This window comes from Scleropages formosus, chromosome 2 (genome assembly GCF_900964775.1).
Source record: "Scleropages formosus chromosome 2, fSclFor1.1, whole genome shotgun sequence".
Classification (NCBI taxonomy): Eukaryota; Metazoa; Chordata; class Actinopteri; order Osteoglossiformes; family Osteoglossidae; genus Scleropages; species Scleropages formosus.
In genome coordinates, this window is record NC_041807.1 from 17,986,477 (window position 1) to 18,012,991 (window position 26,515).

General features: G+C 45.0%; 2 protein-coding genes across 7 annotated transcripts in view; both read right to left on the reverse strand.

The window, feature by feature from the left end:
* The window catches only part of LOC108931566 (tetraspanin-9-like), a 129,127-nt gene extending 109,482 nt beyond the window's left edge, over positions 1-19,645 (reverse strand). Inside the window, exon 1 of the mRNA XM_018747416.2 lies at positions 19,319-19,645. Coding sequence (XP_018602932.2) covers positions 19,319-19,475 — 157 coding nt within the window. The 5' untranslated portion in view covers positions 19,476-19,645. The remainder of the gene's footprint in view (positions 1-19,318) is intronic.
* Positions 19,646-25,447: 5,802 nt separating this feature from the next.
* tspan11 (tetraspanin 11) overlaps positions 25,448-26,515 on the reverse strand; it is a 39,949-nt gene continuing 38,881 nt past the window's right edge. For 4 of the 6 annotated variants that reach the window (XM_018747601.2, XM_029249863.1, XM_018747602.2 and 1 more), the window contains one exon: positions 25,448-25,711. In XM_018747601.2, coding sequence (XP_018603117.1) covers positions 25,610-25,711 — 102 coding nt within the window. In that variant the 3' untranslated portion in view covers positions 25,448-25,609. The remainder of the gene's footprint in view (positions 25,712-26,515) is intronic. The other 2 variants (XM_018747603.2, XM_018747604.2) reach the window with 2 other exon arrangements.

Genomic DNA, 26,515 nt, shown 5'->3' on the forward strand with positions numbered 1-26,515 from the left:
TAGATGCTAAGTTGTATAAGGCTGTTACATTTTCTGACAAATATTAATATACAATAAAATGAATGATAAATACAGTAATTATAAACAAGGTAATTAAATTCCATACAGTATTCAATAATGAGTAATGAACACACTTATTGCTAGTCATTTTAAAAAGTAAGTTGAAGGGAATCACAGACAAATGCTGCATAAATAAAATGCAATCACTGACATGCAAAAGTCAATAAGAAGCATGGTGCCTTGCAGCAGAGCGGTCAGCCAGTGTTGTTATACAGCAGATGGAGCAATCAGGGTTTGATGTTATGATCAAATTTTGGGACTCTAAAGTAAAAAGTAAAGGGTGACCAGGAGACGCAGTACAGCCGTGTCCCAAGGTCATGGTCCATAGCAGGTGCGTGTGTTGGGTGTGTGGGGGTTTGAACCGCTAGCCCCTGTACGTTTCTGACACATTCGCCTTCAATTGATGCTGAGCAGCTTCTGAAAGCAGCTGTTTCTTTCATTAGTGCACAGTGACAGCCGCCCTTAGCAAGCAGCTCGTTTTTGTTTGATCTTCGTGGTCAGTGGTGTCAGATTCTTCAGGTCTTAAGGCCCATGCTGTGCTGCGTTTGGTGCTCTTGATCCATGGTTACCATGGTACGCATGGGCATGCCTGAATAATGGGTTAGTTTGCCTTTAAAAGACTCTCTGGCCAAAACTTTTCACATGCGATTAAGCGGGTGGTTTACACTGTACACCTGCTCTTAGAAAAAGCTCCGACTTCTTCCGCGTCAGCAAGACGAGCAAAGGGTAACCAACTGAAAGCCCACGAAAGACAAACTCCGAAGGGTCCCTGGACCATCTGAAACACTTTATATAAAAAAAAAAAAAAAAAAACACACAACACTTCATAGAACACAACTTCCCCCGTAGCACATCACCATAGAGCCCAGCCATAACAAGAAGAAGCTAGTAAGGACAGCAGTGCCACACAACACTTAATTTACATATGTGGTCAATTAGGAAGCAGAGAATTAGTTCAATGGCCTTGCGCCACCTAGTGGACATGTAAAGAAACAGGCTTGAAAAATTATTTCCTCACTTCAGTTATCAGGAAATTAATTTCCAGCTTGTGGCACTTTTCGAGACTCATTTAGCTGACATGAACAAACAGGCTCCAAAAGAAGATCAGTTCAGTTTTCAAACGCACAGCTCAGCTGTGGATCTTTTCAACTCCTTATCGTTTAAACATAATTTTTCATTAACTTCTAAGTGACAGCACACCTCTGCAGCAACACTGTCTACACAACTCACCAATTTTGCATTTGCAACTCCTTGGAGCTGTCTCACTCAGACTTGTACAAAAAACGTGTTCACATAATAATGATTACAAAAAACAACCAGATGCAGAGTTACACTGCTAAATTTGGAGAGGGGGTTCAGGGCACAAACACTTATAAGTAGTGTATAATGTTAGACATCAAAAACAGTGAGTTAGTAGAAATAACAACTGGGAGTATAAATACATTTCACGATAGTTAAACATTCTTAAAGCCTGATCATTAAAAAAAATAAAACAGGCCAATTAAATGCATCGGCTGAGGCGATATAGCGCGTGTCCACTAGATGGCGCACATTTCCCAAAAACACACATGAACTGAGCAACATAAGATAATAAGAGGCTTTTATTAGAGAGTCCATGTGAACAGAGGCAGTATCTTTACACACACACACAAAATCTCTCTCACCAAAACATAGCCACAGCTGCAACAGAGCGACATGTTAAACTCAGTAAAAGTGTTCACCATGTGCTGCATTCACAGGAAAAATTTCTTCCAGAACTTTGTTGGGATGCCAGCAATAGCAGTGATGCTCCCAAAGGCGCACTGCCTTGAGACAGTCAGCTTGAATCACCATCTGAAACGTGTCTGCGTGCACTATTTCTGGCCCAATCAATGGCAGAGCAGAGCAGATGCTATCCACACATCACTCTCGGCACATGCCAATGGGGTCCAAGTCATGCTGCGACGCAAAATAAGATGCATAATAAATGAAAGCGCCCCCTAATCACTTGTCCAACACATCCTCAATTTCCCAGCAGGAAGAGATTTAGCCGAAATGGAATCATTTACAACATTAATGGGTAGCCCTTGATCCTTCGGATAAGAGCTTAGCGTTGAGCTCTCACAAGGTCACCCTTATCTGCATCTGGGCCACCGACATTCTTCTGCACACGGAACAAAGTTGAGGTTCTGCCCAGAGCAAATTAAATCACCCAATATAAAGAGCATAATCATGATTGAAAGCAGTTTTAGCAGTATGCAATGGAGAAGACCATCTCAGCACCAGGACCCAGGGAGAAGTAGTGGAGAATCCGAAGATATACACTTCAGATCTTATTTTATATTATAGCACAAAAAGAGATCATAAATCAACATCTAGAGGCATTACTGAGAAAAGCACCAAATTGTGCAAGGAGGAGACTACTAAGAAACAGACATTGCGTTTGTGAAACAGATTAGTCAACAGTGCTAAATTGACAAAGTAACTGATGACGTGTCGCTATGGCAACAGAAGACCAGCTGCTGTCGGGATGGTTGTTAACAGCGATAAAACAGCACAAAGCTCCACAAACACTGGTCAACGAGAAAGAGGATGGGAAAGGGCGCCACCTGCAGGAACGTTCTTCACGATTACACAGGGCAGTGCTGTGCTGTGCTGTAATTACCAGTATAAACAATGTATAGAGGTCATATGAATTCAAAAATTGGGGAAAACCCAAAAAAGGAAACAACCCACGAAGAATGCAAACACCAAACTTCACAGAACGAGAGTACGTGCAAAGCCCAATGAAGGCCTTGGACGGCCATCTACAGATCAGACATCATAATGGTGTGTGCACGCCCCGTCCGCAGCACACCTCCACCGGGCTCAGGTCCTCCTCCTTCACCGCCATCCCAATTCCATTGTGCAGCACAGAGGAGGAAAGCACCTGCATCTCCAGGTGTCCCGAGGACTGTTCTGGAGCCCCGTGGAAAGGCCTGTGCGCGAAGTAGTCAGGAGGGACCAGTAGGGAACCTTCCATGGAAAAGGTCCTTCTTATATGTGCGCGAAGCCGCCATAGGATGGTTTAAAGCACAACTGCCAATTAACCAGGAAAGGGAGCTGTGTTTATAAGTATACATAAAAATAAGTATTGGCCCCCTGTGATTTTCGGGAATATTAAATAGGCTCGCAGCGAGTTCCCTAACGAAGGACCAGCTCCAGCTTGGCTCCTAGCACTCTGGCGCTGCCTATTGTCTATTAAAAGCACCTGACTGCACAGTTGATTTATGAACTTCTCAGCAGTGCCTGAGATGCAGCAAAGGAACTTTTATGGTCCTCCAGGTGAACAATTTAGGTCACATTAGCTTTTAGTGCTGGTGTTTTAACAGCGACCGTGTGGTATATCTGTGCGACACTTTCACGATGTGTGCGAACAGCACATCGATAATGTGGACGGAGCTCACGCTGCTCCGTGTGCCGTTTTTCCTGGAACCCTAGGGTGAAATGCCGGTACCAGCTGAACAGTGGAACAAAGAAACAAATCAGTGACTCCATAAAGATAATATCAAAGCATCAAAAAGACTTCGTTGTCCAGCGCTACAGCTTGACAGAGTATGTGCTCACTTTATTTACCCCTCACACAGTCTTCACTATATTATTCATTTACATTTTTATACTCTTCCATCACTGTAAAAGTGTATAAAGAGTTCTAGAACACAAAGCACACCATCTGAAACCCCAAACAGGGCTCAAACCCCAGACCGCCCCGGAGAGCAGGACCTGGTCCAACCCACTCCACCACTGTGCCCCCCAGAACAGAAAGCACCTTTCTGTATTCAAGGCAACCAAATCAAACTGAACTTCAGGCCAGCTGCCCTTATAGTCAGTAGAATTGATCCTTAAGGGCTGGCAGCTGGTCTTCATAATTCAATTATGCTGGATGGCTCCCAGGGACCCACCCCGCTCTCTTAGCCCCACCTCCCACCCTGGCTCGGACCCAATCCCCTTGGCTCACACTGTATTACAATGTGCCCGTATATGTCCTGCTGTCACAGCTGTACGTCCTCTAAGCTCTGTTGTGCCTCATTATAGAGATGCCAAAGAATCTCAAATTGTCACAAAAAAAATCTGTTCCAGCAAAAATAAGCTTTCTGATCACATTCACTTGGATATTACAGCGTTGAATGCTACTAAAGAAGGAAAGTTGATAAAGCGAAGAGCTTTGAAGTTGTAGTCAGACTCAGAATAAACATTTCAAGACCCATTACTTTCCTCAAAGGATTGGATGGTCTGCAAGTCCATCTCACCAGGACACAAGTAATACCCATTCGGTTTCATTCCACTTGCCCTGTTGCATTTGCCGACTGGTCCACCAACCGAACAACACAGTTCACACACACACAGCCTCAGCTTCATAAAGGTGCAACCCCACTAAAAAAGCAAGGTCACAAAAACAGAGGTAGGTATTTTTAAAATGCACGCTGGATGCCTGCGAGTCCAAACATGACCAACTATGAGTCCTGCCTCACGCCTCACATGCATCGCCTTTCCGTGAATCACTTTCCTGTCCCCGTGACAAGCTGCATGACACACTTCCCCTCTGGTTGGAGAGACGTCACATGAATTTTTCCTTTCTGAAGCACAACTCTTCATGCCTTCCAGGGTGCACTCGCCATCGTGCTTCCAGGATAGGGTCTGGAGCACCGTGACTCTTCGCTGGACAGCAAAGGCCACTGGGCACAGCAGGTCTGCATGCTTCCGTACAGTTTTGATGAGGGAACCACAACAATGGGCTGAAGACCAAAATTAAAGTTTAGTGTCGAGCTTCTCAGAAACACTCAGATTCCCAGGTCTTTCAGTGGCACTGCATTGTCGATGGCTGGGAGCACCAATCACACACCCAGAAGACTGGTGTCCGAACTCCATAGCCGGGACTACGCCATTTCTCCAGGAGAAACAGTCTGTCCTCCCGTCATTAAAATGTGTCACGCAGTGCATACATATTAGGGGGGTGGGGGCAGGGAAACCAGGTTCTCCGGTTTCTAACTGCCACGGAAATCATGACATGGAGACTTCCAGGCGTGAAGCAGACCCTAGGGCAACCTGTGTATTTTTGGCCTAATTTGTCCTCTGGAGTGCATTTAAGCACTTGGCACAATGCGACGGCTTGCTTGTTTTGACAAACGCACCCCAGCGTGCGCACAGGCAGGCCTTGGACTCAATTGAAAAGATCAGAGTCACATTTCCCTCAGTTAGTTAAGGCTCTGCTGTGCCCGCGGCCACGTTAATATAAACCACACCAACAGACAGTATCTAATGAAACAGCACGACTCAATTATATGCAAGGGTGTTAAGACCTGTTAAGAATTTTATTCTGGAGGCTCAGGGGCATTCCACAGAGGTGAGTCCATCAAAGCAAGAAGACGGGGTACAACTTGGCAATTCCAACACGACTAGTCTCAAGAATTCAAAGAAAGAATAAAGCAAGAGATTATGAAGGGTGAGACTACAGTTTTTACAACCACAGCAGATTGTGCATCTGTCTCTGTCCATTTGTGCATTACCAGAAACTGCTTTTCTACCATAGGGCTGCGGCAGTCCAGAGTCTATCCTGGAAGCATGGGGCACAAGGCAGGCAGGGTACACCCTGGATGGGTCAGCAATCCACTGCACTAGACTGCATATATTTGAAGCTGAATCATTTTCGTTAGGAACATGACACTTGGGTCATTGATATCAACCATAAAGCCACAACAGACACTGCTTCCCTCTTTATGGTCTGTTGTTGTGAGGATGTACTGTACCACAACAAGACAAATGTAGGAAGGTACTGTAGGTCAAATGGATCAAACGTATAAAAACGGTCTGACTCACTCTTCATAAGGAGGCTGACAAAAGACTTCAACAAGCATTAGAAGTGCTCTGCAGATAACAGTACAGCCTAGAATCTCCTGTGTACAGTGTTCATACCCCCAGCACCTATAACCCTAACCTGCACAAACACAACAGGGGTAGCTAGTAGTAGTGGTCAGAGCTACTGCCTTTGCATCCAAAGCTCCCAGGTTCGATCCCCACCTCCAGCTGTAGTACCCTTGAGCAAGGTACTTACCCTAAAAATTGCTCCAGTAAAATTACCCGGCTTGTATAAACGGGTAAATAATTGTAACCTTAACATTGTAAGTCGCTTTGGAGAAAAGCATCAGCTAAATGAATTAATGTAACAGCTAGAAGTGCTCATTCACGCAGAGTTGGAGAACTGAGGAAGACAATGTGAGAACAAGGCACATGCCACTAAAAGAGACTTGAATGGGGAAAAATGGAAAGTAGAGCCCCAACGCGCAACAAAGATGCAGAACCGTGGTCGCGTCTTAAAAACTGCTGTTGCCATGCATCCGTGTGTATGTTTTATATTTTCACATATCTCGGGCCCAGCGCAGCGATTTTTTTCCAAGCTCTAAAAATACCAGGGTGCTGTAATAACTTCCATGAGGACATGGGATCCAGGAGCACGGGCAGGCCCAAACAATGCATTTAAGAACTTAATGCTGCCATGACAAGAAATACGGACCCAGAACGACATGCCTCACCACTTACTCAGCACACCGCAATATATTTTTGGACTTCTGGATTTAATATTATGAGCAATTCAACCAACATAATCATATTATGTGGGCAGAGTGAGCTTTGGGAAGCTACTTTAGACCACTGAGTGGAGTGACAATCGCAAAGTGAGTAAACAGCTCAGATAAACACGGCATGAAAGCAAACGCCTCAAAATTAAAAAATGAAAACAATTTTTTACGATTTCAAGAAATTACATGAAATCAGCGATGGGAGCCAAAGACAATGGAGGCTGGGAACAAGGCTGACGGATTCAGCTGCATTCAGGCAAGACGTTCCCAGAAACGGGGGCCCTGTTACTGAACACACTTTTTTGTGGTCGCTGTCTGAGAGCTGTTAAATATTCCCATGGCCACGTCGGGCCGCGCGAACCACAGCTCACTCTGAACCGATTCAATTAGTTCCAACCGCAGGGCCTGGGCGGCCCGTGTCTGCTCCGAGCCAGGGGGGCTGCTCGGATACTTGGGTACCGGGGGAGGGGTTCTGGGGGACATGAAGCAGAAGGGATTACTGTAGACGTGGCGCTTTTTGTTTTTTAAAGCAAGCAGTTCATGGTCTCACTCCCTCCTCATTGTCAGCCGAAATGTTAAATCAACACGGAGCTCTTTTTCTGTTTCGACACAACCGCAGTCGGTGCAGCGTCTGCTGAGAGCAGCTCTGCATCTGAGACAGCTCTCCTCAGCCCATGTAAAAAGCCCTCGCATCCTGGGAAACTCCGTCGCCTCCCCACAAGCACTCGACTCGAGGTCCACGGCAAAACTTCGGAAAGCACCGACACACAAAATATTTTATAGTTACATTTATCTGATGCTTTTCTGCAAAGCGACTTACAGTGTTAAGCCAGCTACAATTGCTTACCAATTACAGACATGGCTCGCTTAACGACAGGGATACATTCTGAGAAATGCTTCGTTAAACAATTTCGTCGTCGTGCGAACATCATTATACAAACCAAGATGGTATAGTCTCGATGCAGTCAGACACGGTAAACACCAGATTTAAGATGCTGCTGCTTGCACAACACAGCATACTGTTTTACAGTAAAGTTTTTAGTAAGTAGAAAGAGTATACTCTAAAACCACGATAAAAAGTACAGTAAATACATAAACCAGTAACATAGGTGTTATCATCAAGTATTATGTACCGTACATAATTTTATGTGCTATACTTTTATACCACTGGCAGCGCTGTAGGTTTATTTACACCAGCACCACCACGAACACGAGTAACACGTTGTGTTACAACGACTATGACGTCACTAGCCGATAAGAATTTTTCAGCTCCATTATAATCTTATGGGACCACCATTGCATATGTGGTCAGTCATTAAGCGGTGAGTGACTAATACAGCTGGGTAATTCAGGGCAAGTACCTTCGTCAAGGCTACTACCGCAGTAGGCGAGATTCAAACCTGCAACCTTCGAACCTGAAGGTAACACGACAACACTATTTGCTACCTCAAACGGTACTTGGATTTAATTTGCAGTGAACATTTGGTTTATTTAGTCTTTGGTCCACTGTATTCAAGCCTAGTGAACAACCAAAGAAGTTTGAAGACCAAAAAAGATGCATGCTACAAAAAAATTTTTTAAAAATAAATAAAAATAAACTCCTAAAGCATTCCCAGATAATGTGACAAACATTTTTTGTTATAAATGGTGTTTGTTACAAGATGCTAGATTTCCGGCTAATCCCGCAGGAGGTGGGAATTGCAAAGATAAGAAAAACAAAAGCAAGGAAATTAAAAAAAAATAAATAAGAATAAAGAAGTTCAATAAATTCTACATATTCCACTCTGCGCAGGCTGGTGACAATCCAGAAACAGTAAAACACTGAAATATGGTAATGTCAAAGACAACAGCCTTGCTGACAGCTCAATGCCTCATTGTCTGCGGTGATATACAGCATGGTAGGTTTCTGGGACCGAACCTGACATTGACTGATGGCTCCGCTTTGTAACGCCGCAGTTGAGTATTATAAGATGTTGTGAGAGAAAGGAACGTGGAAGGATTCGCTGAAAGCCCTCGCTCGCTCCCCGTCATCGCCCTTTCGGCTGCAGGACGGATGGAAGTGGGCAAAGGTGAACTACGGTTCCCGAGGAGCTCCCCCAGGGCCCCCCAAGAGAAACAATTCAGAGTTTTTCTACACAGAGGCATACATCCGGGGCGTCGAAGATCGGCAGCCTGGAGCACCTGCTCCAACAACCTCTGGCTGATTACCAAACTGACTACACCAGGTGAACGGAGGACTTTCACAGATGTTCCTCTGGAGAAAACCTGAACCTGGTGAGAACGGGAACCGACTGACACAGAACTAACAGGGTGGCAGCTGGCAGCATAGCGGCTGGAGCTGCTGCCTTTGGACCAAACATTGCAGGCTCGAATCCCACCTCTGGCTGTAGTACCCTTGAACATGGTACTTACCCTAAATTGCTCCAGCTGTATAAATGAGTAAGTAATTGTAAGTAGCTTAACAGTGTAAGTCACTTTGAAGATGTAAGCAAACGTAAGTAGGGCATGTGGATGAAGAACGACATTGGCTTCACCCAGCTGGCTGTCGCCGCTTCCCTGAGATGCCGGCTGGGGTCACATCCTGGTTCTGATGAGCTGCGCCCTCTGGCCAATACCACAATAAGAAGGATGACCCAGTTGCAGCTGCTCCTTCATCCTGCTCCCCAAAGCTGCCATACTGTGAACGCCTGTCCCACTCCAAAGGTTCCTTTGTTCTGGAAAAACATTTAAGTTTCTGGAGGTTTTGTACACCAGAGAACTGGGGGTTGCATGGGGATCCAACTAGGCCTGTGTGGAGAAGACGCAATAGGTGCTGCTACTTAAATCCAAGTCTTGCTTTGTTGGACCAGCAGCAGGGAGCCACAGACACAAACACGAATGATCGCAAAGCCCAAGACCGTGCCTCTTGCTGTGTGTTGTGCGGGCCTCTCCGACTTTAGAACAGGCCCTTGGCTGCATCCCGCACGCAACATAGCCACCAGGCTCCTGGAGGAAACCAGACTCTCTGGGGAGCAGCAGCAAGTGCAAAAAACATCATGCTCTGCATTCTTAAAAACTCTGCTCTTTGTGTACTGCAGTTTCAGCTCTCACGACATTCTAAAAACATGGCCACGTTGGTTTTTTTGCAAAAAAAAAGGGGAAAAACACATTAAATATGGATCACTATTGATGTCGCTCACTATTCCGCCTCCGCGGTAAACTCTGGGGCACGTACACAGAATAGTCAAAGTCAACTTTGTCACTTCCACTATATGTTTAGAACATACACTGGACTGAAACAGCGTTTCTCCTGGACCACAGCATGACATACAGGACAACATGTACAGCATGCAGTATACAATTACTACTACAGTACAGTTAACAATAACTACTAAACTAAAAACACTGGAAAAAAGTGCAGTGGTGTGGTCAGTTCAATAAAAAAATGTAAACAGATTTAAAAGTGGTAGTGCAAAAACAGTGAGTTTTTTGTGCAATAATCGTTTGGAAAAGAGGGATAAGTGTGACAATGTGGAAGGTATGGTGGCACAGCGAGTAGCGCTGCTGTCTCACAGCGCCTGGGTGGTGCGAGAGGATGTGGGTTCGATCCCCGCTCAGTCTGTGTGGAGTTTGCATGTTCTCCCCGTGTCTGCGTGGGTTTCCTCCGGGTGCTCCGGTTTCCTCCCGCAGTCCAAAGACATGCTTCAGGTTCCCCCATAGTGAGTGAGTGTCACGGAGTGAGTGTGTTTCACTGATGCATGGATGAGTAACCCCTTGTAAGTAGTGTACCTAGCAGTGTAAGTCACCATGGTGAATAAGGTGTGTGGATTAGTAACACTACATAGTATCTGTTGTAAATTGCTTTGGAGAAAAGCATCTGCTAAGTGAATAAATGTAAATACAGCAGCCATACTTGGGATGGACATGAATTTAAGTGGGGGGTTTGGTTCCGGCGGTCAGAGTTCAGGATTCTGGTACGTAATGGGTGGTTATGGGTGGTACAGAGAGTTCAGGATCCTGACAGCTTGAGAGAACCTGAAACCTTCTCAACCTTGTCTCATAGGGAACCCCAGTTATTAACAGTTTTAGGGTGACACCTCCGTATTTTGGACATCATCCCTTATTATGGTCCACAAACAGCGTAAAACAAAGTTTTTTTTCAGCTGACCTTGGTAACAGCCAATCAACTTACATCCAAGGCTTCTGAGCCAGGAAGAAAAGGCGACGAGCTTAAAACAAGAGTAATCAGCAATGAAGCAATTTCATTGTTGCATTATAGAAAAAAATTAAAAACAGAGATAAATGAACAGAAAAAAGTACTGTAATTTTTTTTAAAATTATTTTTAAATAAACACACACACACACACACACACACACATTTTCAGAACCGCTTGTCCCATACGGGGTCACGGGGAACCAGAGCCTACCCGGTAACAGTTAATCTTTTTTTAAATCAGTGATACAGTTGCTGATTAAGTATATAACAAATTTAGTACTATACCTCCACAAATACAGCATTATTTTTGAGGTCTACTGATGTCCATATTATAAAGCAGGAGCACCATAGTGTATAATTACTCTTACTGTATAATTACTTTTTTTTTTTTAAGACCTACGTACAGGTGTGTCTTATTAAAACAGCCCTTTAAATTAACTGGTCCACTTTGAAATTCAAGAAACCCTTTCTATGTAGGACGGCTTTTGATGTCTCGCAGCAGCGCTGAAAATACAATTTTGAAAAGCAGAGAGTGGCCCATACTACTGTTGAATTTTGCCAGATGGATAAAACCTGTTGTTCTAAACCAAAGGTGATAATGTGTGTCATTACCATGAACCAGGAGATTAAAGAGTTTTACGGCAGAGCCACGCTAGTAATTGCCATCAACGGCTAGGGAAATGAACGCTCAAGAGAGTTCTGAAGCTTCTTCACACGCTCCTGTTTCACAGCACAAGGACCTTTTTCACCTTTCAGACACAAAGGAAGGATGTGGCGATGCAAATGGAGGAGGACTATGGGGAAGCCCAGTGCTGTCTGATGAAGCCGATAGGTATGACTCAGTAGAAGACTGATCCAGAAACAGATGATAAAACATGGACAAATCAAACAGGGGCATTCCTTTGTACTTTAAGCCAAGGCCCTTCAGCACTGCCAATGCCATCGATGTGGTTGAGGCCCGAGCCCCTAGCCCCTAAGGGGAACCAGTACTGGGATCCGCATACGGTTTGGGAAGGACAGCATGTCACCCCGGAGAACCTCACGGAGCCCGAAATCCAGCAAACATGGGGTCAGAACCACTTGAGCAGCTGCACTTAGCCTCCAGTGCGCTCAGGAACAGTGCCGAGAGAATTGATGCAAGAACATCTGCACAGTTAGCCTACAAATGTGGAATTATAAACTGGCTGTAATGGCCTTGGGGAGGACAGGGGCAGGAAAACAAGATTAAAAGCAGAACCCATTTCCAATTCACCATGTGCTGAACTGCTATAAGCCCTTCCGAAACAGCAAGCTGCACTAGAAAAGAGGAAGAGATAAAACCTGTCCAGGGGATAGTGTCCGTCCCATCTCCATCCCCATCCCCATGCCCATGCCCATGCCCATGCCCAAGCCCTCCCAAGTACAAAGGTGGCAGGCAGCTGGGCAGCATCATGTAATGCATTTCCAACACAGTCCAAGTAATTCAACCCCACAGAAAGACTGCATCAGGCAGCATGCCACTGGTACTTTGGGAGCCTAAACTATAGCATAACAGCATGGTGCTTGGAAACCGGGAACACTTCTTCCATAAAATGCCGCTTCCCTCAGGATATTTGCTCATGGAGGACGATGGAACATAAATTGGACACACAAAAAAAAAACATTACGTTCCTCCCTATAAAATGTCCCACATAGCATTATGGGAGAAAAGCATAATAACATATAGCACTGGTAGAGAAACATATAGTGTGCATGGGAGAAAGACACAGGAAGACCATGAATGAGAACACACACACACACACACACACACACACACACACACACACACACACACACACACACACACAGAGTTCACTGCCTCGTACGTATCACTTCCTGCCAATGAGTGGAAACAGCACTGAATGGAGCCTCAGATGACGACCGTGAAGTCAGCCAGCTGGAGAGCGCTGTTCTTAAACACAGACCCTGGAAAGAGACCACAAGCGTCTCCATAACACCTACCGCTGCCCCGCACTGCTACCTCATCCAGACATGTTCATCAGCATCTGCTGAGCTTAATTCAATCCACAATGTGTGAAACAGGCCATCCAAGGGCAGACGATTACAGGCTGAGCTAAATAAATAAAAGACTGCAACAAGAATAAGACACGACCAAGCCATCTATGTCAAATGCTTAAAACAAACGCCCCGTTCCACTGTAAGAACACCGTCAGCTGAAGACGTTATTGCTGTCGGGATTAACGGAAAACTCCGCACTCGAGTAGTCAATGTTATGAAGTTCTGAAAACAAACGTACAGGGGAGCCAAGTGACTTTGTGGGTCCAGGACAACAAGGAAAAGCTTTTACATGTTACAGTTATGCCCGTCTGCCAATATAGAAATGGACTATTTACAGAAATAATGATGAAACACACACACATTTTCTGAACCGCTTGTCCCATACGGGGTCGCGGGGAACCGGAGCCTAACCCGGCAACTCAGGGCGTAAGGCTGGAGGGGAGGGGACACGCCCAGGACGGGACGCCAGTCCGTCGCAAGGCACCCCAAGCGGGACTCGAACCCCAGACCCACCGGAGAGCAGGACCAGGTCCAACCCAATGCGATATTGCGCCCCCCCATGATGAAACATTTAACAGTACATTAAAAACTAATTCCTGACTCAGTATGACTATAAGTGTAAACCAGAGGTAGCAGATATCAGAGTGGTTACAGCTGCCATGTTCCGACTCAGGTCAGAGGTTCGAATGCCATTTCCTGCTGCAGTACTCTTGTGCAGCAGAGGGAAACTGGTTGGCCAATAGCCACAAATGGCTATTTTGTGAATCCTGTGCCCAATTCTCTTTAGGAAAACCAAATTATGATGTTATAAATATTTGCAAAGATTGCCCAAATTACCATTTCAGCGTACATCACTGTAACAGACTGGTTATTTGACTGACGGGTTATGGTGTTTAAATTTTTCTTTTGAAAATTGTCAGTTTCCTTTCAAGTTAAGGCATTGTACATGTATCTGACTTCTAATGCAACTGAAATGAACTATTTTGCAAAAATTTTTTAAAATTTAGATTTTTGCAATTTCTGTGATTGACTGGTCACAAATTTTTGTGATCAAGAAAAACGTGGTTGTGCACCTGTCCCCCTTGAGCAAGGTATTTACCCTGATTTGCCCCAGGAAAAAAAAAAAAAATCACCCAACTGCATAAATGGGGTAAATGGTTGTAAGTACCTTAACACGGCAAGTGGTTTTGGAGAAAAGCAGCAGCTAAACGAGTAAATGTTATTCCAAAGAGGCCAGAAATAAGAGAACAAGGCCTCCTATAACTGATGCATTAAAAACAAGGTTCCTGAGGAGTGTGTGATGCTTGCAAACACATTGAAAGACTTCATTGTGGTACAATTAGCCTCACATCTTCCTCACAGAGCATCCATCACTTGGCCACGCACTTGGCAGGAAGCAGCTGGCGGACGCCCCCACCTCAAGCTTCATCCTCTTGTGCCTTGCTAGTTTTTGGAGGGCTGCAGTGGTCACTTAGCAACGCAACAGAGGGACTCTCTGAGGAGGGACCCCCCCCCACCCGCACACCATCAGCAGAAGCAGAATAAGAGCAGCAGCACGGGAAGGGAGTCTTCAAGTCACAGCTTGACTGATCATCCTCAACTGCGGATTATAAAGAGATCACCCCGCCTACCTCTAATGAGTCTGCCCTCTGCACAAAGAGCAAATCAAAATCATGATGTCCAGCCACCTCCTCCTCCACACACTGGTCTCAGCCCCCTGGTGCTGTTTGCCTTCCAGGACATTCTCAGAAGGATCCCTCCATCTGCACGTGAACAGCTGGGGCAAGTGCTGGGGGGGGGGGGGCATCTCCGAAAACACAGGCCTCACATCCCATTTTTCAGAGTCTCTTTACCAGCATGATGTCATCTCCACCCTGTAAAGTATATTGCTCTGTGGTATTCTTTATCCTGAGGCGTGAAATATAAATGATATTACAGAAACCTGTTTATAGTCAGCAATAATGTCTTTTCCAACAGAGCCGGACTGTACAAATCCAGCCCTAAATCCAGGCCCGCTCCTCAAATAATACACTAAGGTACCACATCAGGGTGGCAGGAAGCAAGGTGGTTAAGGACACTCGCTTAACCTCAAGGTCACACATTCAGATCCCAGGAGGGACATTATTGTAGTACAGTCTAGAGATGGTCCTTAAGTGGAAGTGCACCAATAAAACGTACAGATGTATAACTGGGTCAAAAATGACACGTCACTTATGCTGTAAAAGTACTGGATAATCAAGAATTTTCTATTCATTATCATCAAGTTGTAAAGAAGTAATTGGATAGCTGTAACTTGGGGACTTTTTTTAATAACCTGCTTATATCTAAATCTCGAATTGGGTTAAACAAGACATAACTGCAAAACACATAAATCTCAGCTTTTAATGGGATTAAAAGGACATTCTACAGTAATATAGTTATAATATTGCTATACTATAATGTAATAGAGCTCTCCCATCACTTTTAAATTTTGGGTTTGCCAGCAGTCACTTCCAGGACATCTTGGGTTTACAGCCCTCCAGTTAAACTTGAGCTGTGTGCCAACACCCCCCGTTCTCTGGGAAAGTCCACCAGGGTCTTTTATAAGCGTCCGATTATAAATTAATGACTCAGAACAGCAGAAGATCTACGTCAGGCATCTTACAAACCAGTTAATATAACAACTTGATGAAAAAACTAAAACTTTGAGTAAGTATATAGCCCTAGAAACACCCACCAACTGTACTTGTGCACAAAGCATTACAGTTTGGTAAAGCTACGTAAAATAAAATTACCCTTAAGCATTCACTAACTTGGTGCTGGGGCCAACGATAGAAATATTTAGCAGCTGCAATGAAAACGCACACATGTTCACTGTGCCACAAACACCTGAGATATGAATTTTTGAAGATAGAAACATTTTCAAATCTATCCGTTTTTTTATTGCATTTCTTTTTTTTTTTTGTCTACTGAGGAACAAAAAATGATCCGTTTTAGAATGCACTAAAGACAGAAGGGAAACAGCATCGAAATGTAGGACTGCCTTAATTCAACTTGCTTCCAGTGTTTACAGCTCGTGTCTGGTGTTGCCAAGGGTTGGTGATCAATAACAAGATGATAAATGTTGCTTATGTTTATGGCATGAACCAGTGAACATTTGTGGACAAAATGTATTTTTATTTTCAGCCATTTTAATGTGGCTTGAAGTTAAGAAAAATGCTGAAATAAGTCAATGTAATTTAACTTGATAAAGGTATTGCCAAGATTTTTAAATAACATGACCCATAAATAAACTTTTATTACATTTTTATTAACTTTTATAAGAAGAAAGTTCAAAGCCTGTAGCTGTGTAACATCAGTCCACACTGAAGAGGAAGTTGTGGAGATGACGCATTTTGAAGTAATTTTAAACGGGTTTTAATTTCAATGGAGTTTGGAAGTAGATTTTTTTAAAAAATGACAAATGCTAAGCTGTGCTGTAGTGGCCTCTACGGGGTCTCTAACCCTGTTCCCAGGACTCAGCAGACTGCTGTGACCCCGCACCGGACAAGCAGTTACGGATAAGCAACGGATGGTTGGGAACACTTGAGTACTTTTTATTATTATAGATTTGTGTGAGGTTTGGATGAACTTATATACGATTCAGTTTTTACTGTTGGACTGACTTCAGTTACGAACAGACCTCCAGTCCCACCAAGTACAACTATGATGCCTCCAGGATGACACAACCGATTGAAGAAGCTCAACTTCACACAGCTCTGCTTACACTCTCCACAATGTCAGGAAACAGGCCTCCAGCAGCACAAAACTCCCTTGGACAAGGACCTGTACCAGGGTAAGTCCAGCACTGGAGAAGTCCAGGATGAACTTAAGCCTTTCCCCAGAGAGCTGTCCAGTCTGGTCAAAGCCAAAGTCACCACAAACATGCTGTGTCAGTAAACCCTCCCCCAGCAAAGTCAACAACCTTCACGTTTCACCTAAACCAATAATTCAGAGAATGTGCCCATTGGACAAAGTCAACTAATGGCTTATCGTACGAGACACCACAGATGAGTGAATAAATGTCATCATCCAGCGGCAACCCCTAAATACGTAACTATCGAGAATAAAATACTCTCTCACTGACAATGACCTCTGCAGGATGACCGTGATCCGGAGATTATCTTGTAAACAGATGTTAGGAGGCAGGGTACACACTGGACGGGACACCAGTCCATTCCGGGGCAATCTCACAGGCTTATCGTGAGGAGGATATCCACGCAAATGCAGGGACAACATGCAAACGGCACACAGCTGGAGCCGAATTTGAACTCGCGTCCAAGCACGCAGCCGAGGCGCCACCCGCCGCACCTGCACAAAACTAGGACCGCTTTATTTAGTTCCATTAGTGTTCCACAGATGCTTTTGCTTCTGAAGTGTGATCATGAGCCAAGACGTTCTCAGACATAACAACGATTAGAGAGGCTACACCGTGGCACAGAGCACCCTGTCGAGTCCACCCCCCGCAGTGCCCATTGCAGTGCCATCTCCAGTGCACACAGCCAGCTTTGTCCTTGTTCCCGACCTGTCTCTGGGCTAAAGCCCCTGCTGGGACCCGAGTGTAGAGCTGTAGTAGGTCACGGAGGTCACGTGGGCAAAAAATGTTGATATAGCGCACAAGTCAGCCATTGTTGAGCCCCTGAATGGGAACGTTCACGAACGGCAGGGCAAGGACCAAGAATGGACATGATGACCCCTCTGGATACAGTGGGACAGTAATCACACAGCTGCTTACTGTGTTTACTGCTGTTAAATTACTGGCAGAACTCTGTGGCAACTGGCATAGTGAACGACAGAGTGGAAATAACTAAAATCAACTTAATAAAGCCAACTCAAAAGCAGGAAAAGGGTCAGTAATTAAAAATAATAATAATAAAAAAAAAACATTTTGTCACACTTCTGCACAAGGCGTCGACCGTCCCTGTAGGCCGTTGGAACCAGGCCACAGTGCCCTTCAGAGCGGTCATGCTGGGGCGCCGTGGAAGTTTATGACTAGAGGCTGTGAGAGTCAGAAGCAAGAAACAGTGCAGGAATGTACGTGTGGGATGATTGAAGCATAGGTCACACTTCACTCCCTCTCGTTGAACACATCTCTTCCCTCTCCAATGCGGGACAGATCAAGCGAAGCCCCACCAAAGATAAGAGCCAACCAGACCACAGTAAAGCACCGTTACTGACATGTTCCCGTGAGTAGAGACCATGGTCTCCTCCTGCGGTCACAGTAGCTGTGGTCCAAGCCCATCATGCTCAGCAAAAAATTTGCCAGGCTGGTCATACTGGGGCCTGCAGTCCAACACAGCAAACTGTGCTAGCTAACGTACCGTCTGAGTGGCGGAAACATCCAACAGCATAACTTGTCTCATGTTTAGGAAGTTCCGATTCTTAACACACACACACACACACACACACACACACACACACACACACACACACACACAGTCGACTGTGGAAGGAAACCAGAGCGCCCCGAAGGAAACCTACAATCATTCCAAAAGCTAGTCTACAAAAACAAAATTCACTGTACTGCTAAGTCAGGAGGCCTCAAAGTCTATAATCCAAGGGCAAGAATATAATTTAGAACATAAATATTAATTTTTTTTAACAGCTGTTGCATACAGGCAACACAGTGGCACCAGGGATGAGCCATTGGTTCAACCCCCCTTAAGCCTGCGTCCGAGTTCGCAGGTTCACACCTTGTCCGAAGGCATCCCATAGCGCCCCCTCGCCGTCGACTCCTAGCACGGCAATGCCAGTGTCGCTTTCTACACGGCACGGTCAGAAACTTCCGGGACCGAGCATCGCGTGGCTCCGCCGCACCTGCAAGGTGTCGTCGTATCCGGCGCAACAGCACCGCAGAGCGGCCAGTCTTTGAAATTACTGACTGCATCCTGCGGGACACACTGGAGTACTGTTAACGTCACTTGCGCACACTTATGAGTTATGCGGAAATGCGGACAAGCATTTAGACATTTCAACGCAGCCATGACCACCAGCGCAGCTCACACACACACTGACTGTATTGACTGCTGCCAAGTACACTGTGTACTCATGTAACTCCAACACGTCGTAAGTGTCTTACTTACATACTGTGCGTCCCACTGGTGTCCTCTGTCTACAAATTTTGTTACAAAGTGTTTGTAAAAAAATTATGGCTAAAGTCTAAGCCAGAGGCAGAAATGAAAACTATGGCAAAGGCCCCAGGAATGACCCCCCCACCCCCACCGCGCGGTACTACACTAAACAACGAGCAGTGAGTGAGCGAAGCGGTGTTTGTGTATGTTACATCATCATGGACACACACACTGACATATTTCTGTCGCTTTAGCGTCATTATTAAACGTACATTTTAAAAAATGTGTAATCTGAAACTAAAACTTTGCGACAGGTGTGTGTGTCTGTGTGTGTATCTCCTCACCTGAGGCTGAGGCGAAGTTGTTCAGCGGCAGCAGCAGCTCCGCTCCAGTTTTCCCGCGTACGAACTTTTCTCCGGGATGTTGTTGCTGCTGCTGAGGCTGAACTTCTGCAGCCCGTCGTCGCTCTTCTCCCCACACACACACGAGAGACACACACATATGCGCGCGCGCGCGCACTCGCGGTGTGTGTACCTCGCCGCGTTTCGCCGCGCGCCCGCTGCTCTCACACTCAGACTCAGTCACCGCGCGCGAGCCCGTCCCTCTCTCTTCGCGCGCTCGGTTCTCCTCGCTTCACCGCGGACGGAGCTCAGCGCGTCGAAGCGGAAATGGAGTCCATGTGCGTCCTGGGCGGAGCGCGAGGCGCCCCTCTCCCGGAATACCAGAGTAAACGCTGCACCCTGAGGCACACTCAATACTACAGTCCACGCTCCCGCAATACCACAGTAAACGCTGCACACTAGGGGTAAACGCTGAGAACAGTAGACAGCAGAGGAGGCAAAAATTATATAAAATAAAATTCTTTACACTTTACGTTTAATAACGACTGTACGTCGGAACTCTCTGTGTTTTATTGTCAGTTACTCTATTTTTTCATTTTATAGATTTCTACGTATTTTTCAATGATGTGGTGAATGGACGGCAAATTATCTGAGCTCAAATTACATAACATATCTAATCATAAAGGAGAAAAATGTGGATTTACAGCGTCCTCAAAGTGGAGAACTGTGTCGGGTCTGAAAGGTAAACTGTGCACATTTATAAATTAATAAATAAATATTTGCTCTTTTGAAACTATTTACAAGTAATTATATCCCACGCAGGAATCAGCAGTAAAAGAAAAATCATAAATCAAATAGGGCTCTGTCTCTGGGCTCTCTAGCGCTCCCTAGTGGGCGGTGTGTGTAAAGAGCAGAGCGGCCACCGGACGTCGTCTGTCCGGCAGTGACGTCACCAGCGAACGCGCGCTGCTTCGCAGACCAAGAGCCTACGGTGTTTTTACTGACGTTGTACCTCCTTTAGGTTTGTCGACATCAATTTACATAAAACCATCTAGTCTGTGTTCATTTTTGATATTACTTCTCATCTTTATTTAATAATATATCTTTATATAATAGTGATTTTATTATTAAAACTATGGTTAAACCAAGTCTATGCAGCAACTTCTTGTTCATGTTTAATAATTATTATGTGTTTGGAATTGTGGAGTAATGGATAAACCTTTATGCAGCTACTCATGTGATGTATACAGGTTCATATGGACTATGACACATTAACTGTATTTTAGAATCACGGATGGATGGATGGATGGATGGATGGATGTCCGCACAAGTCTCTTCTTTTGACGTAATCATTATAATGCAGTCATTGTATTTTTCTCTGAGATGTATGTCGCTTTGGAGGAAAGCGTCTGTTCAATGAAGAAAAGAAAATGTAAACAAAAGTAAATGTTAACGGAAAATAGTGATCGATTTATGTTAATAGAGCCAATGAGAAATACTCATACTGCACATAGAAGCAGCTGAAAGCTCCAGTGATGCTACTCTACATGTCCACAGATCACAAGACTGGACCCCCTAGAGACACGGGTGGCATCCAAAGAAAGCTCTGACACCGGCCATCTAACACCTGACTTCTTGGAACAATGATCAATGCTCCCCTGGTCATGCCATCAGATCAAGGATCTGAGTCGGCAACTGTTATTACTGCTACTAGAAATAACAGCGTTTGTGTCGTTATCATTAAGCTACTTTAAATAACCTATATAAATCAAACGTACAAGGACCGGTTATTTTCGGTTGTTTACAGGGACACTCCCCGCTCTTCTTTTTAGTTTGAAATAAAAGCTTGCTCTAATCATTCTTTCTCAGCTTTCCTTCTAAACACACAGACCAGGAGTGAGTGCGGGACATGGTGATTCCTTAGTACCAGACTGCGGTGTTTATGAATTGCTTTGGAAACATCGCTTCTGCTGTAAGGGGTATTTTTCCCCCTTTTAAACAAACGCATTTTAACAGCAGATGTCAACAGAGCTTGGAATAAAGAATAAAGTGGAAAATAACACTCCTCCAGCACCATCAAACAGTGCAATTGAGTCACAAGGCACAGCATTTAAAATGTGTTTGAGGAAGCTCTCCTGCTGCTGCTCCATTTACACTGTCCCAGTTGAAGAGTTTGTTCATTTTTGTACAAAGTCCTGAAAATGATTATTCCCTTGCTGAGCTGGCAAAGCAGCTTAGAATGTTTCCCATGTATGCATGTAGATCTGCTGGTACATACGGTCGAGTACAGCCGGAGGGGGCCCTTCCTGAGAACTGAACACTTTTCTCCAAAGAAATAATCAGACCAAGAGCTTTGAAGGCACAAATGCAACTGTCAAGGCGCAGTCTGGTTCATACCACCAATTTTGCAGACACGCGTTATGAGCGGCTACCTCTAGGACTGACGGTTGGGTAGAAAACACAAAAAACAGCGGCGATAAATGATCAGATGCAGTGTTGAGCCTTTAGGAGATCAGGAGAGAAGTGGGTCCAAATGACATGTGTTTGGAGAGCCTTCTCAAGGGGGAGTCAAAGGGATTCAGCAGTTCTGAAGGATACAGGGAGCTCATTCCATCACATCGGTGCCAAAACTGAGAACCTACAAGCTTCCAACTTCGGACCTCTTGTGTATGGAGCCACCAGCCCAAAAGAGGTAATGTTGCATCGCTCATTTGGGATATAAGGAGTGATCGGGTCTTGTAGATGCTGAGGTGCTGATCCTTTAACCACATCTATGACTGTGTAATAGATTATGGTCTGCATTTTTATCTATAGGTAGAAAAGTACAAGAACATCTTTAGGATGTCAAAAGTCGGTCAGTTCAACAGAGCCATTTAGTCCATCAAGGCACAGTGGAGCCTCGGACACCGTTACTGCCAAACCCAGAGAAAACCCTTGGATGCTGTAAAATCAATTGCTGTTAATCCCCTAAAGAGCCACTATAAACTGGGCTGTTAACTGCAAATAGAATTTAATTGGCTTAAATTCTTTACCATCAGCTGCAATCAGGTGCAGCCCATTAATCTAGACCCAGTTCCCTCATAATCATGTCGTGTTTATTATTGCAGCTGGGATGGGGGGGTACTTTGTTTTTAATGGACTGTGACTCAGGTGAAGGGTACCTATGGCTGCTCCATGCACCAGCGATGCAACCCAAGAGATGCTATGATAACCACCTATACGGTTCATTTTTCCTCCATGTGTTCTCTCATAAGAACCCAAAACAATGCGAGGCAGCATGCAAATAATGTATTACAATGATGACTTAGCAGTTCTTAAAATATATTTATTGAAGTGCTTTGAAAAAAACCTTTGGAATGTATACATATTACATTCTGTGCATGAAAGAACTTGTACATGTGTTTGTACCAGTAAGGTCTGAATTTTACAATACAAGAATCTGCTGCTACAAAATGTAATGTGCACACAGAAAAGGCCACATGGTTGTTAAGGCATTAAGGCAAGAACTACATTAATGCACCAAGGATCATCTGTCACCCTAAAATCACAAAACACCCATGTGAACAAATCGGAATCAAAGTTATGCAACAAGACACTGATGTTTAAAGGTGCATAAAGTCAATAAAGATAAAATGCATTCATATACATATCTCTAGGCTGCTTACACTGTACACACAACCAGCAGAAGTTACATTTTTAATTAAAGACTGTGATCCAACGCTGGAAAGTAAACGACACCCAAAACCCTTTTAAACACACAGAAAATGACAAGCGATTCCATTTTACTGCACTTTAAATGCTGTCCCGGTAAACACCGCTAACACAGATTTGGCGCAAACGCACGAAAGCTCATATACCTTTGAGTTAAGACGGGCCAGACGCATCCTTGAAATATCCACATCTGAATTGGGAAAGCAGTGGAGGAGCTGTTAGGAAAATCACATTCGCAGTTCATCCCCTTAATGTATAATTTCTTCAATAACCAGTCAAGGTGTTTAAGTAAAATTTTATCTAAATTTTTAACATCCAAACAAACAAATCATCCATGCCGTTTGAATACAACTAGCATGAGGACCAAAAGAGCGCGTCATTCCCCGAACGTTCATAATGCACGTTAATATCGTGTCGAAACTACACAGCTCATAATATGCACAATATAACATTTTCATCGTCAGCTGTACTATTTTTATTCATAGCTTACAAAATTTATTTTTTGTGTTGAAAAAGAAGAAACAAACAGGTTATAGAATGCGGAGAAATACGTACTGTGGTAATGGTCATGTTTTGTGGGTTTTTCACTCTTATTTTACCATGTGCCAGATGTCCAGTCACATGCCCTTCCAACTGACACAACATGACAGAAGGATGATTAATTGTTTAGGTCGTTGCTGCTGTCCAAAGAAGGGATATTAACCTGTCACTTAGCGTCCGCTGTGGAAACGGACATAGACGTCGGGCCTGAATCGAGGCTCGAACCTGAACGGAGGGGGAACGCGGCCACAACTCAAAGCACCGCACACAAACCACAGTCGAACCGTGAAATGTGTGAAGACAGATTCCTTCACGAGAGAAATCCCAGTGCAAGGCGTCAATTCTCTTTGGCGCGAGATTCCCAGTCACGAAGAGAAGAAAAGCACAAGCGTATATAATACGATACAACACATGAATACGTAAATCAAACCTAAACATCCATCCACGCAATAGGTTTCTGGGGACACCATGCGTCAAGAGAACGTCAGATTGAGTGGGCCAGGGCTTCGCTTCTAGGCTTTCAGCGTTCAGAATACAGCAGCTTAATGCAGGAAAGCACGCGGGAGGCTGGCGGCGATCCCTGACCCCCGACCCCTTGTGCCAACCCGTGTGCCGACATGTCCTACGGGATGGGGAAGGCAAGAGACAGAGTCCTTACAGACGTGAGCTAATCAGAGCATGAAGAGGAAAAGTACCGAGGATTTTTAAAGGCCACAATTAATAGACTATTTGGAGAAGAAAGAGGAGTGGAAAGGGACCCAGCTGTGGCTCATTAAAGCAGCGCAAGGCAGAAGAAGAGTTATGATCGTAAATGAGGATCACATGATTGCCCCCGAGGCAGAAAGCGAGGACCCACAGCAAAGAGCCCAAACTAAAACAAAACCAAAGGACATCGATCACACTTTATCACTTTACCACACTAACGCGGTAATACTCTGCTGGTCCATAGCAGATAACCCGAGATTACGCGGCGATTATGATTTCATCGTCACGGCAACCTCTCTGGCCTTTTGTCAGCTCGTCACCGCTCCCACGGCAGCGAGCAGTTACGGACGTACTCCATAAGCGTGGTGTGTGATGTACGACACAGCCAATAAAGAGACTTCATTTCATTTCATGTGGAGTATTTTTGATTAAACGGAGTTCGTAAGGGAGCTCGGCGGCCCACTGGGTAATGAGTCCCAGTCGAACCCAGGACACTTCGGCGTAGGGATCCCAGCCGTGACACACGGGAAAACCCATCGTGATCCTGCTTAACTACCGAAAAGCAATTTAAACCCCGATTCCGTCTGTTACCCCAGGTTTTTGGACCACTGCAGAACTCCAGTTATTTTCCATCTTCGTTGCCCGTAAACGCAAATATGTTCATAATTAACCCAAAAACTCACGTCACTGATTAAATGCTTCGAAACACTTGTTCCTTTTGAAGTTTTACATCATTAGTTAAGTAAAAAAAAGAAAAAAAACGAAAGAAAAGACTATCAAAGACATACAGTAATAAATGCAACATACTGTATGTCCACAAATGATCGCTTCAGCACTGGGAACATTGCTAAGTGTACTAAGCTCAGACGGTGATTAAAAACAAATAAACACACGAGGGTCTAACCACGACCCACCCATCCAATAAACAAACTTCATTCTTTCATCCCATCCCCATATCCCTTTGTGAGATCTTTTTAGTTTACAGGGGCGCATCCGTTCAAACGCTCCGCATGATGTCACGGTCATCACGAAAACATGTGGTGGCTCTGGGTATCTGGCGTGGTGCGGCCCGTTGCGGTCTTCTTAGGTTCACTGCGGTGCAGACGAGACTTGAGGCATTGGCGTGATTTCAGCAACTATTTCAGTAGCAGCACGGCCCTACGAGACCCCCCCCACCCCCGACCTGCTCGTGGAGTCAAGATCACTTGATCAGGGGAAGTATCTTAATAAATAAACAGGCAAGGTCAAGAGGAACTGATGGTCAATGAGAGCAAAATCAGTCATAGCCTGAGTTGGAACACAGGGCTGCAGGACAGCCACTGACTGGACGTCCAGGGGTCAAGGGTCATCCCGAGGGGAGTAGCGGCACCGGGGTCTTCTGTGTGGATCCAGTTTAATTCTTCTGTACAGGCAACAATTTAAAAAAATCATTCCAGAGACCTGCAAGAGACAGACGAGACAGCGCCGTGAAACTCAACCTCAGCAGTGGCGCAGTTAAAGCCTGGTGTTCCCTATTAAAGGGAAAGATGGAAAGCTGGGGGGGCGGTGATTAAACAGCATGAAGGCTTGCGTTTATAGTTGCTATGGGAACAGGGACTCAAGAGACCTGTTACTCCGGAGGCACAGAATTAGGACATGGTGTGCATGCGCGTGTGTGTACGCACACGTGTGTGTGTGTGTGCAGAGTAATCATTACCCTCTCTGCAAGGAGGCGCGCACACACACACACACACACACACATTAGATGACGGACAGTGGGAAAACTGAAATCGCCCGCTGTGGAGTGTGGTCATTAACATCCCCCTGCACCTTCTTCTACTTCACATGACGTTTTCATTTTGAGCGCAGGCAGATTGGAGAATAACAATAATCCTCTGAATGAGGATATTAACTAGCAGATTAACAATGCCAGCGAGCACACGGTGGGCATCGGGTGACGCCGGATCGGAATGCTGATCCGGGCCGAGTGGGAAGGGGAGCTAGGAGAGAAGATACCTGATGGGACCTGGGAAAGAGCCTTGAGCAGAATGACCCAAACAACCTGTACTCATCTCAGTCTGATGCAGGTCAAGATTTCCATCGTATCCTTCCCAGTAGAGCTGAACATATCTCAAATGTGTCCCAACACAGATGAAATGCATGACCGAAGTCATTCCGCCAACGCTGATTCAACACACGCGTTTCGGTCGTGTCCCACATTATCAGGCTTTGGGTCTATTGTATTTAAAATCCTACCAGAGGTGT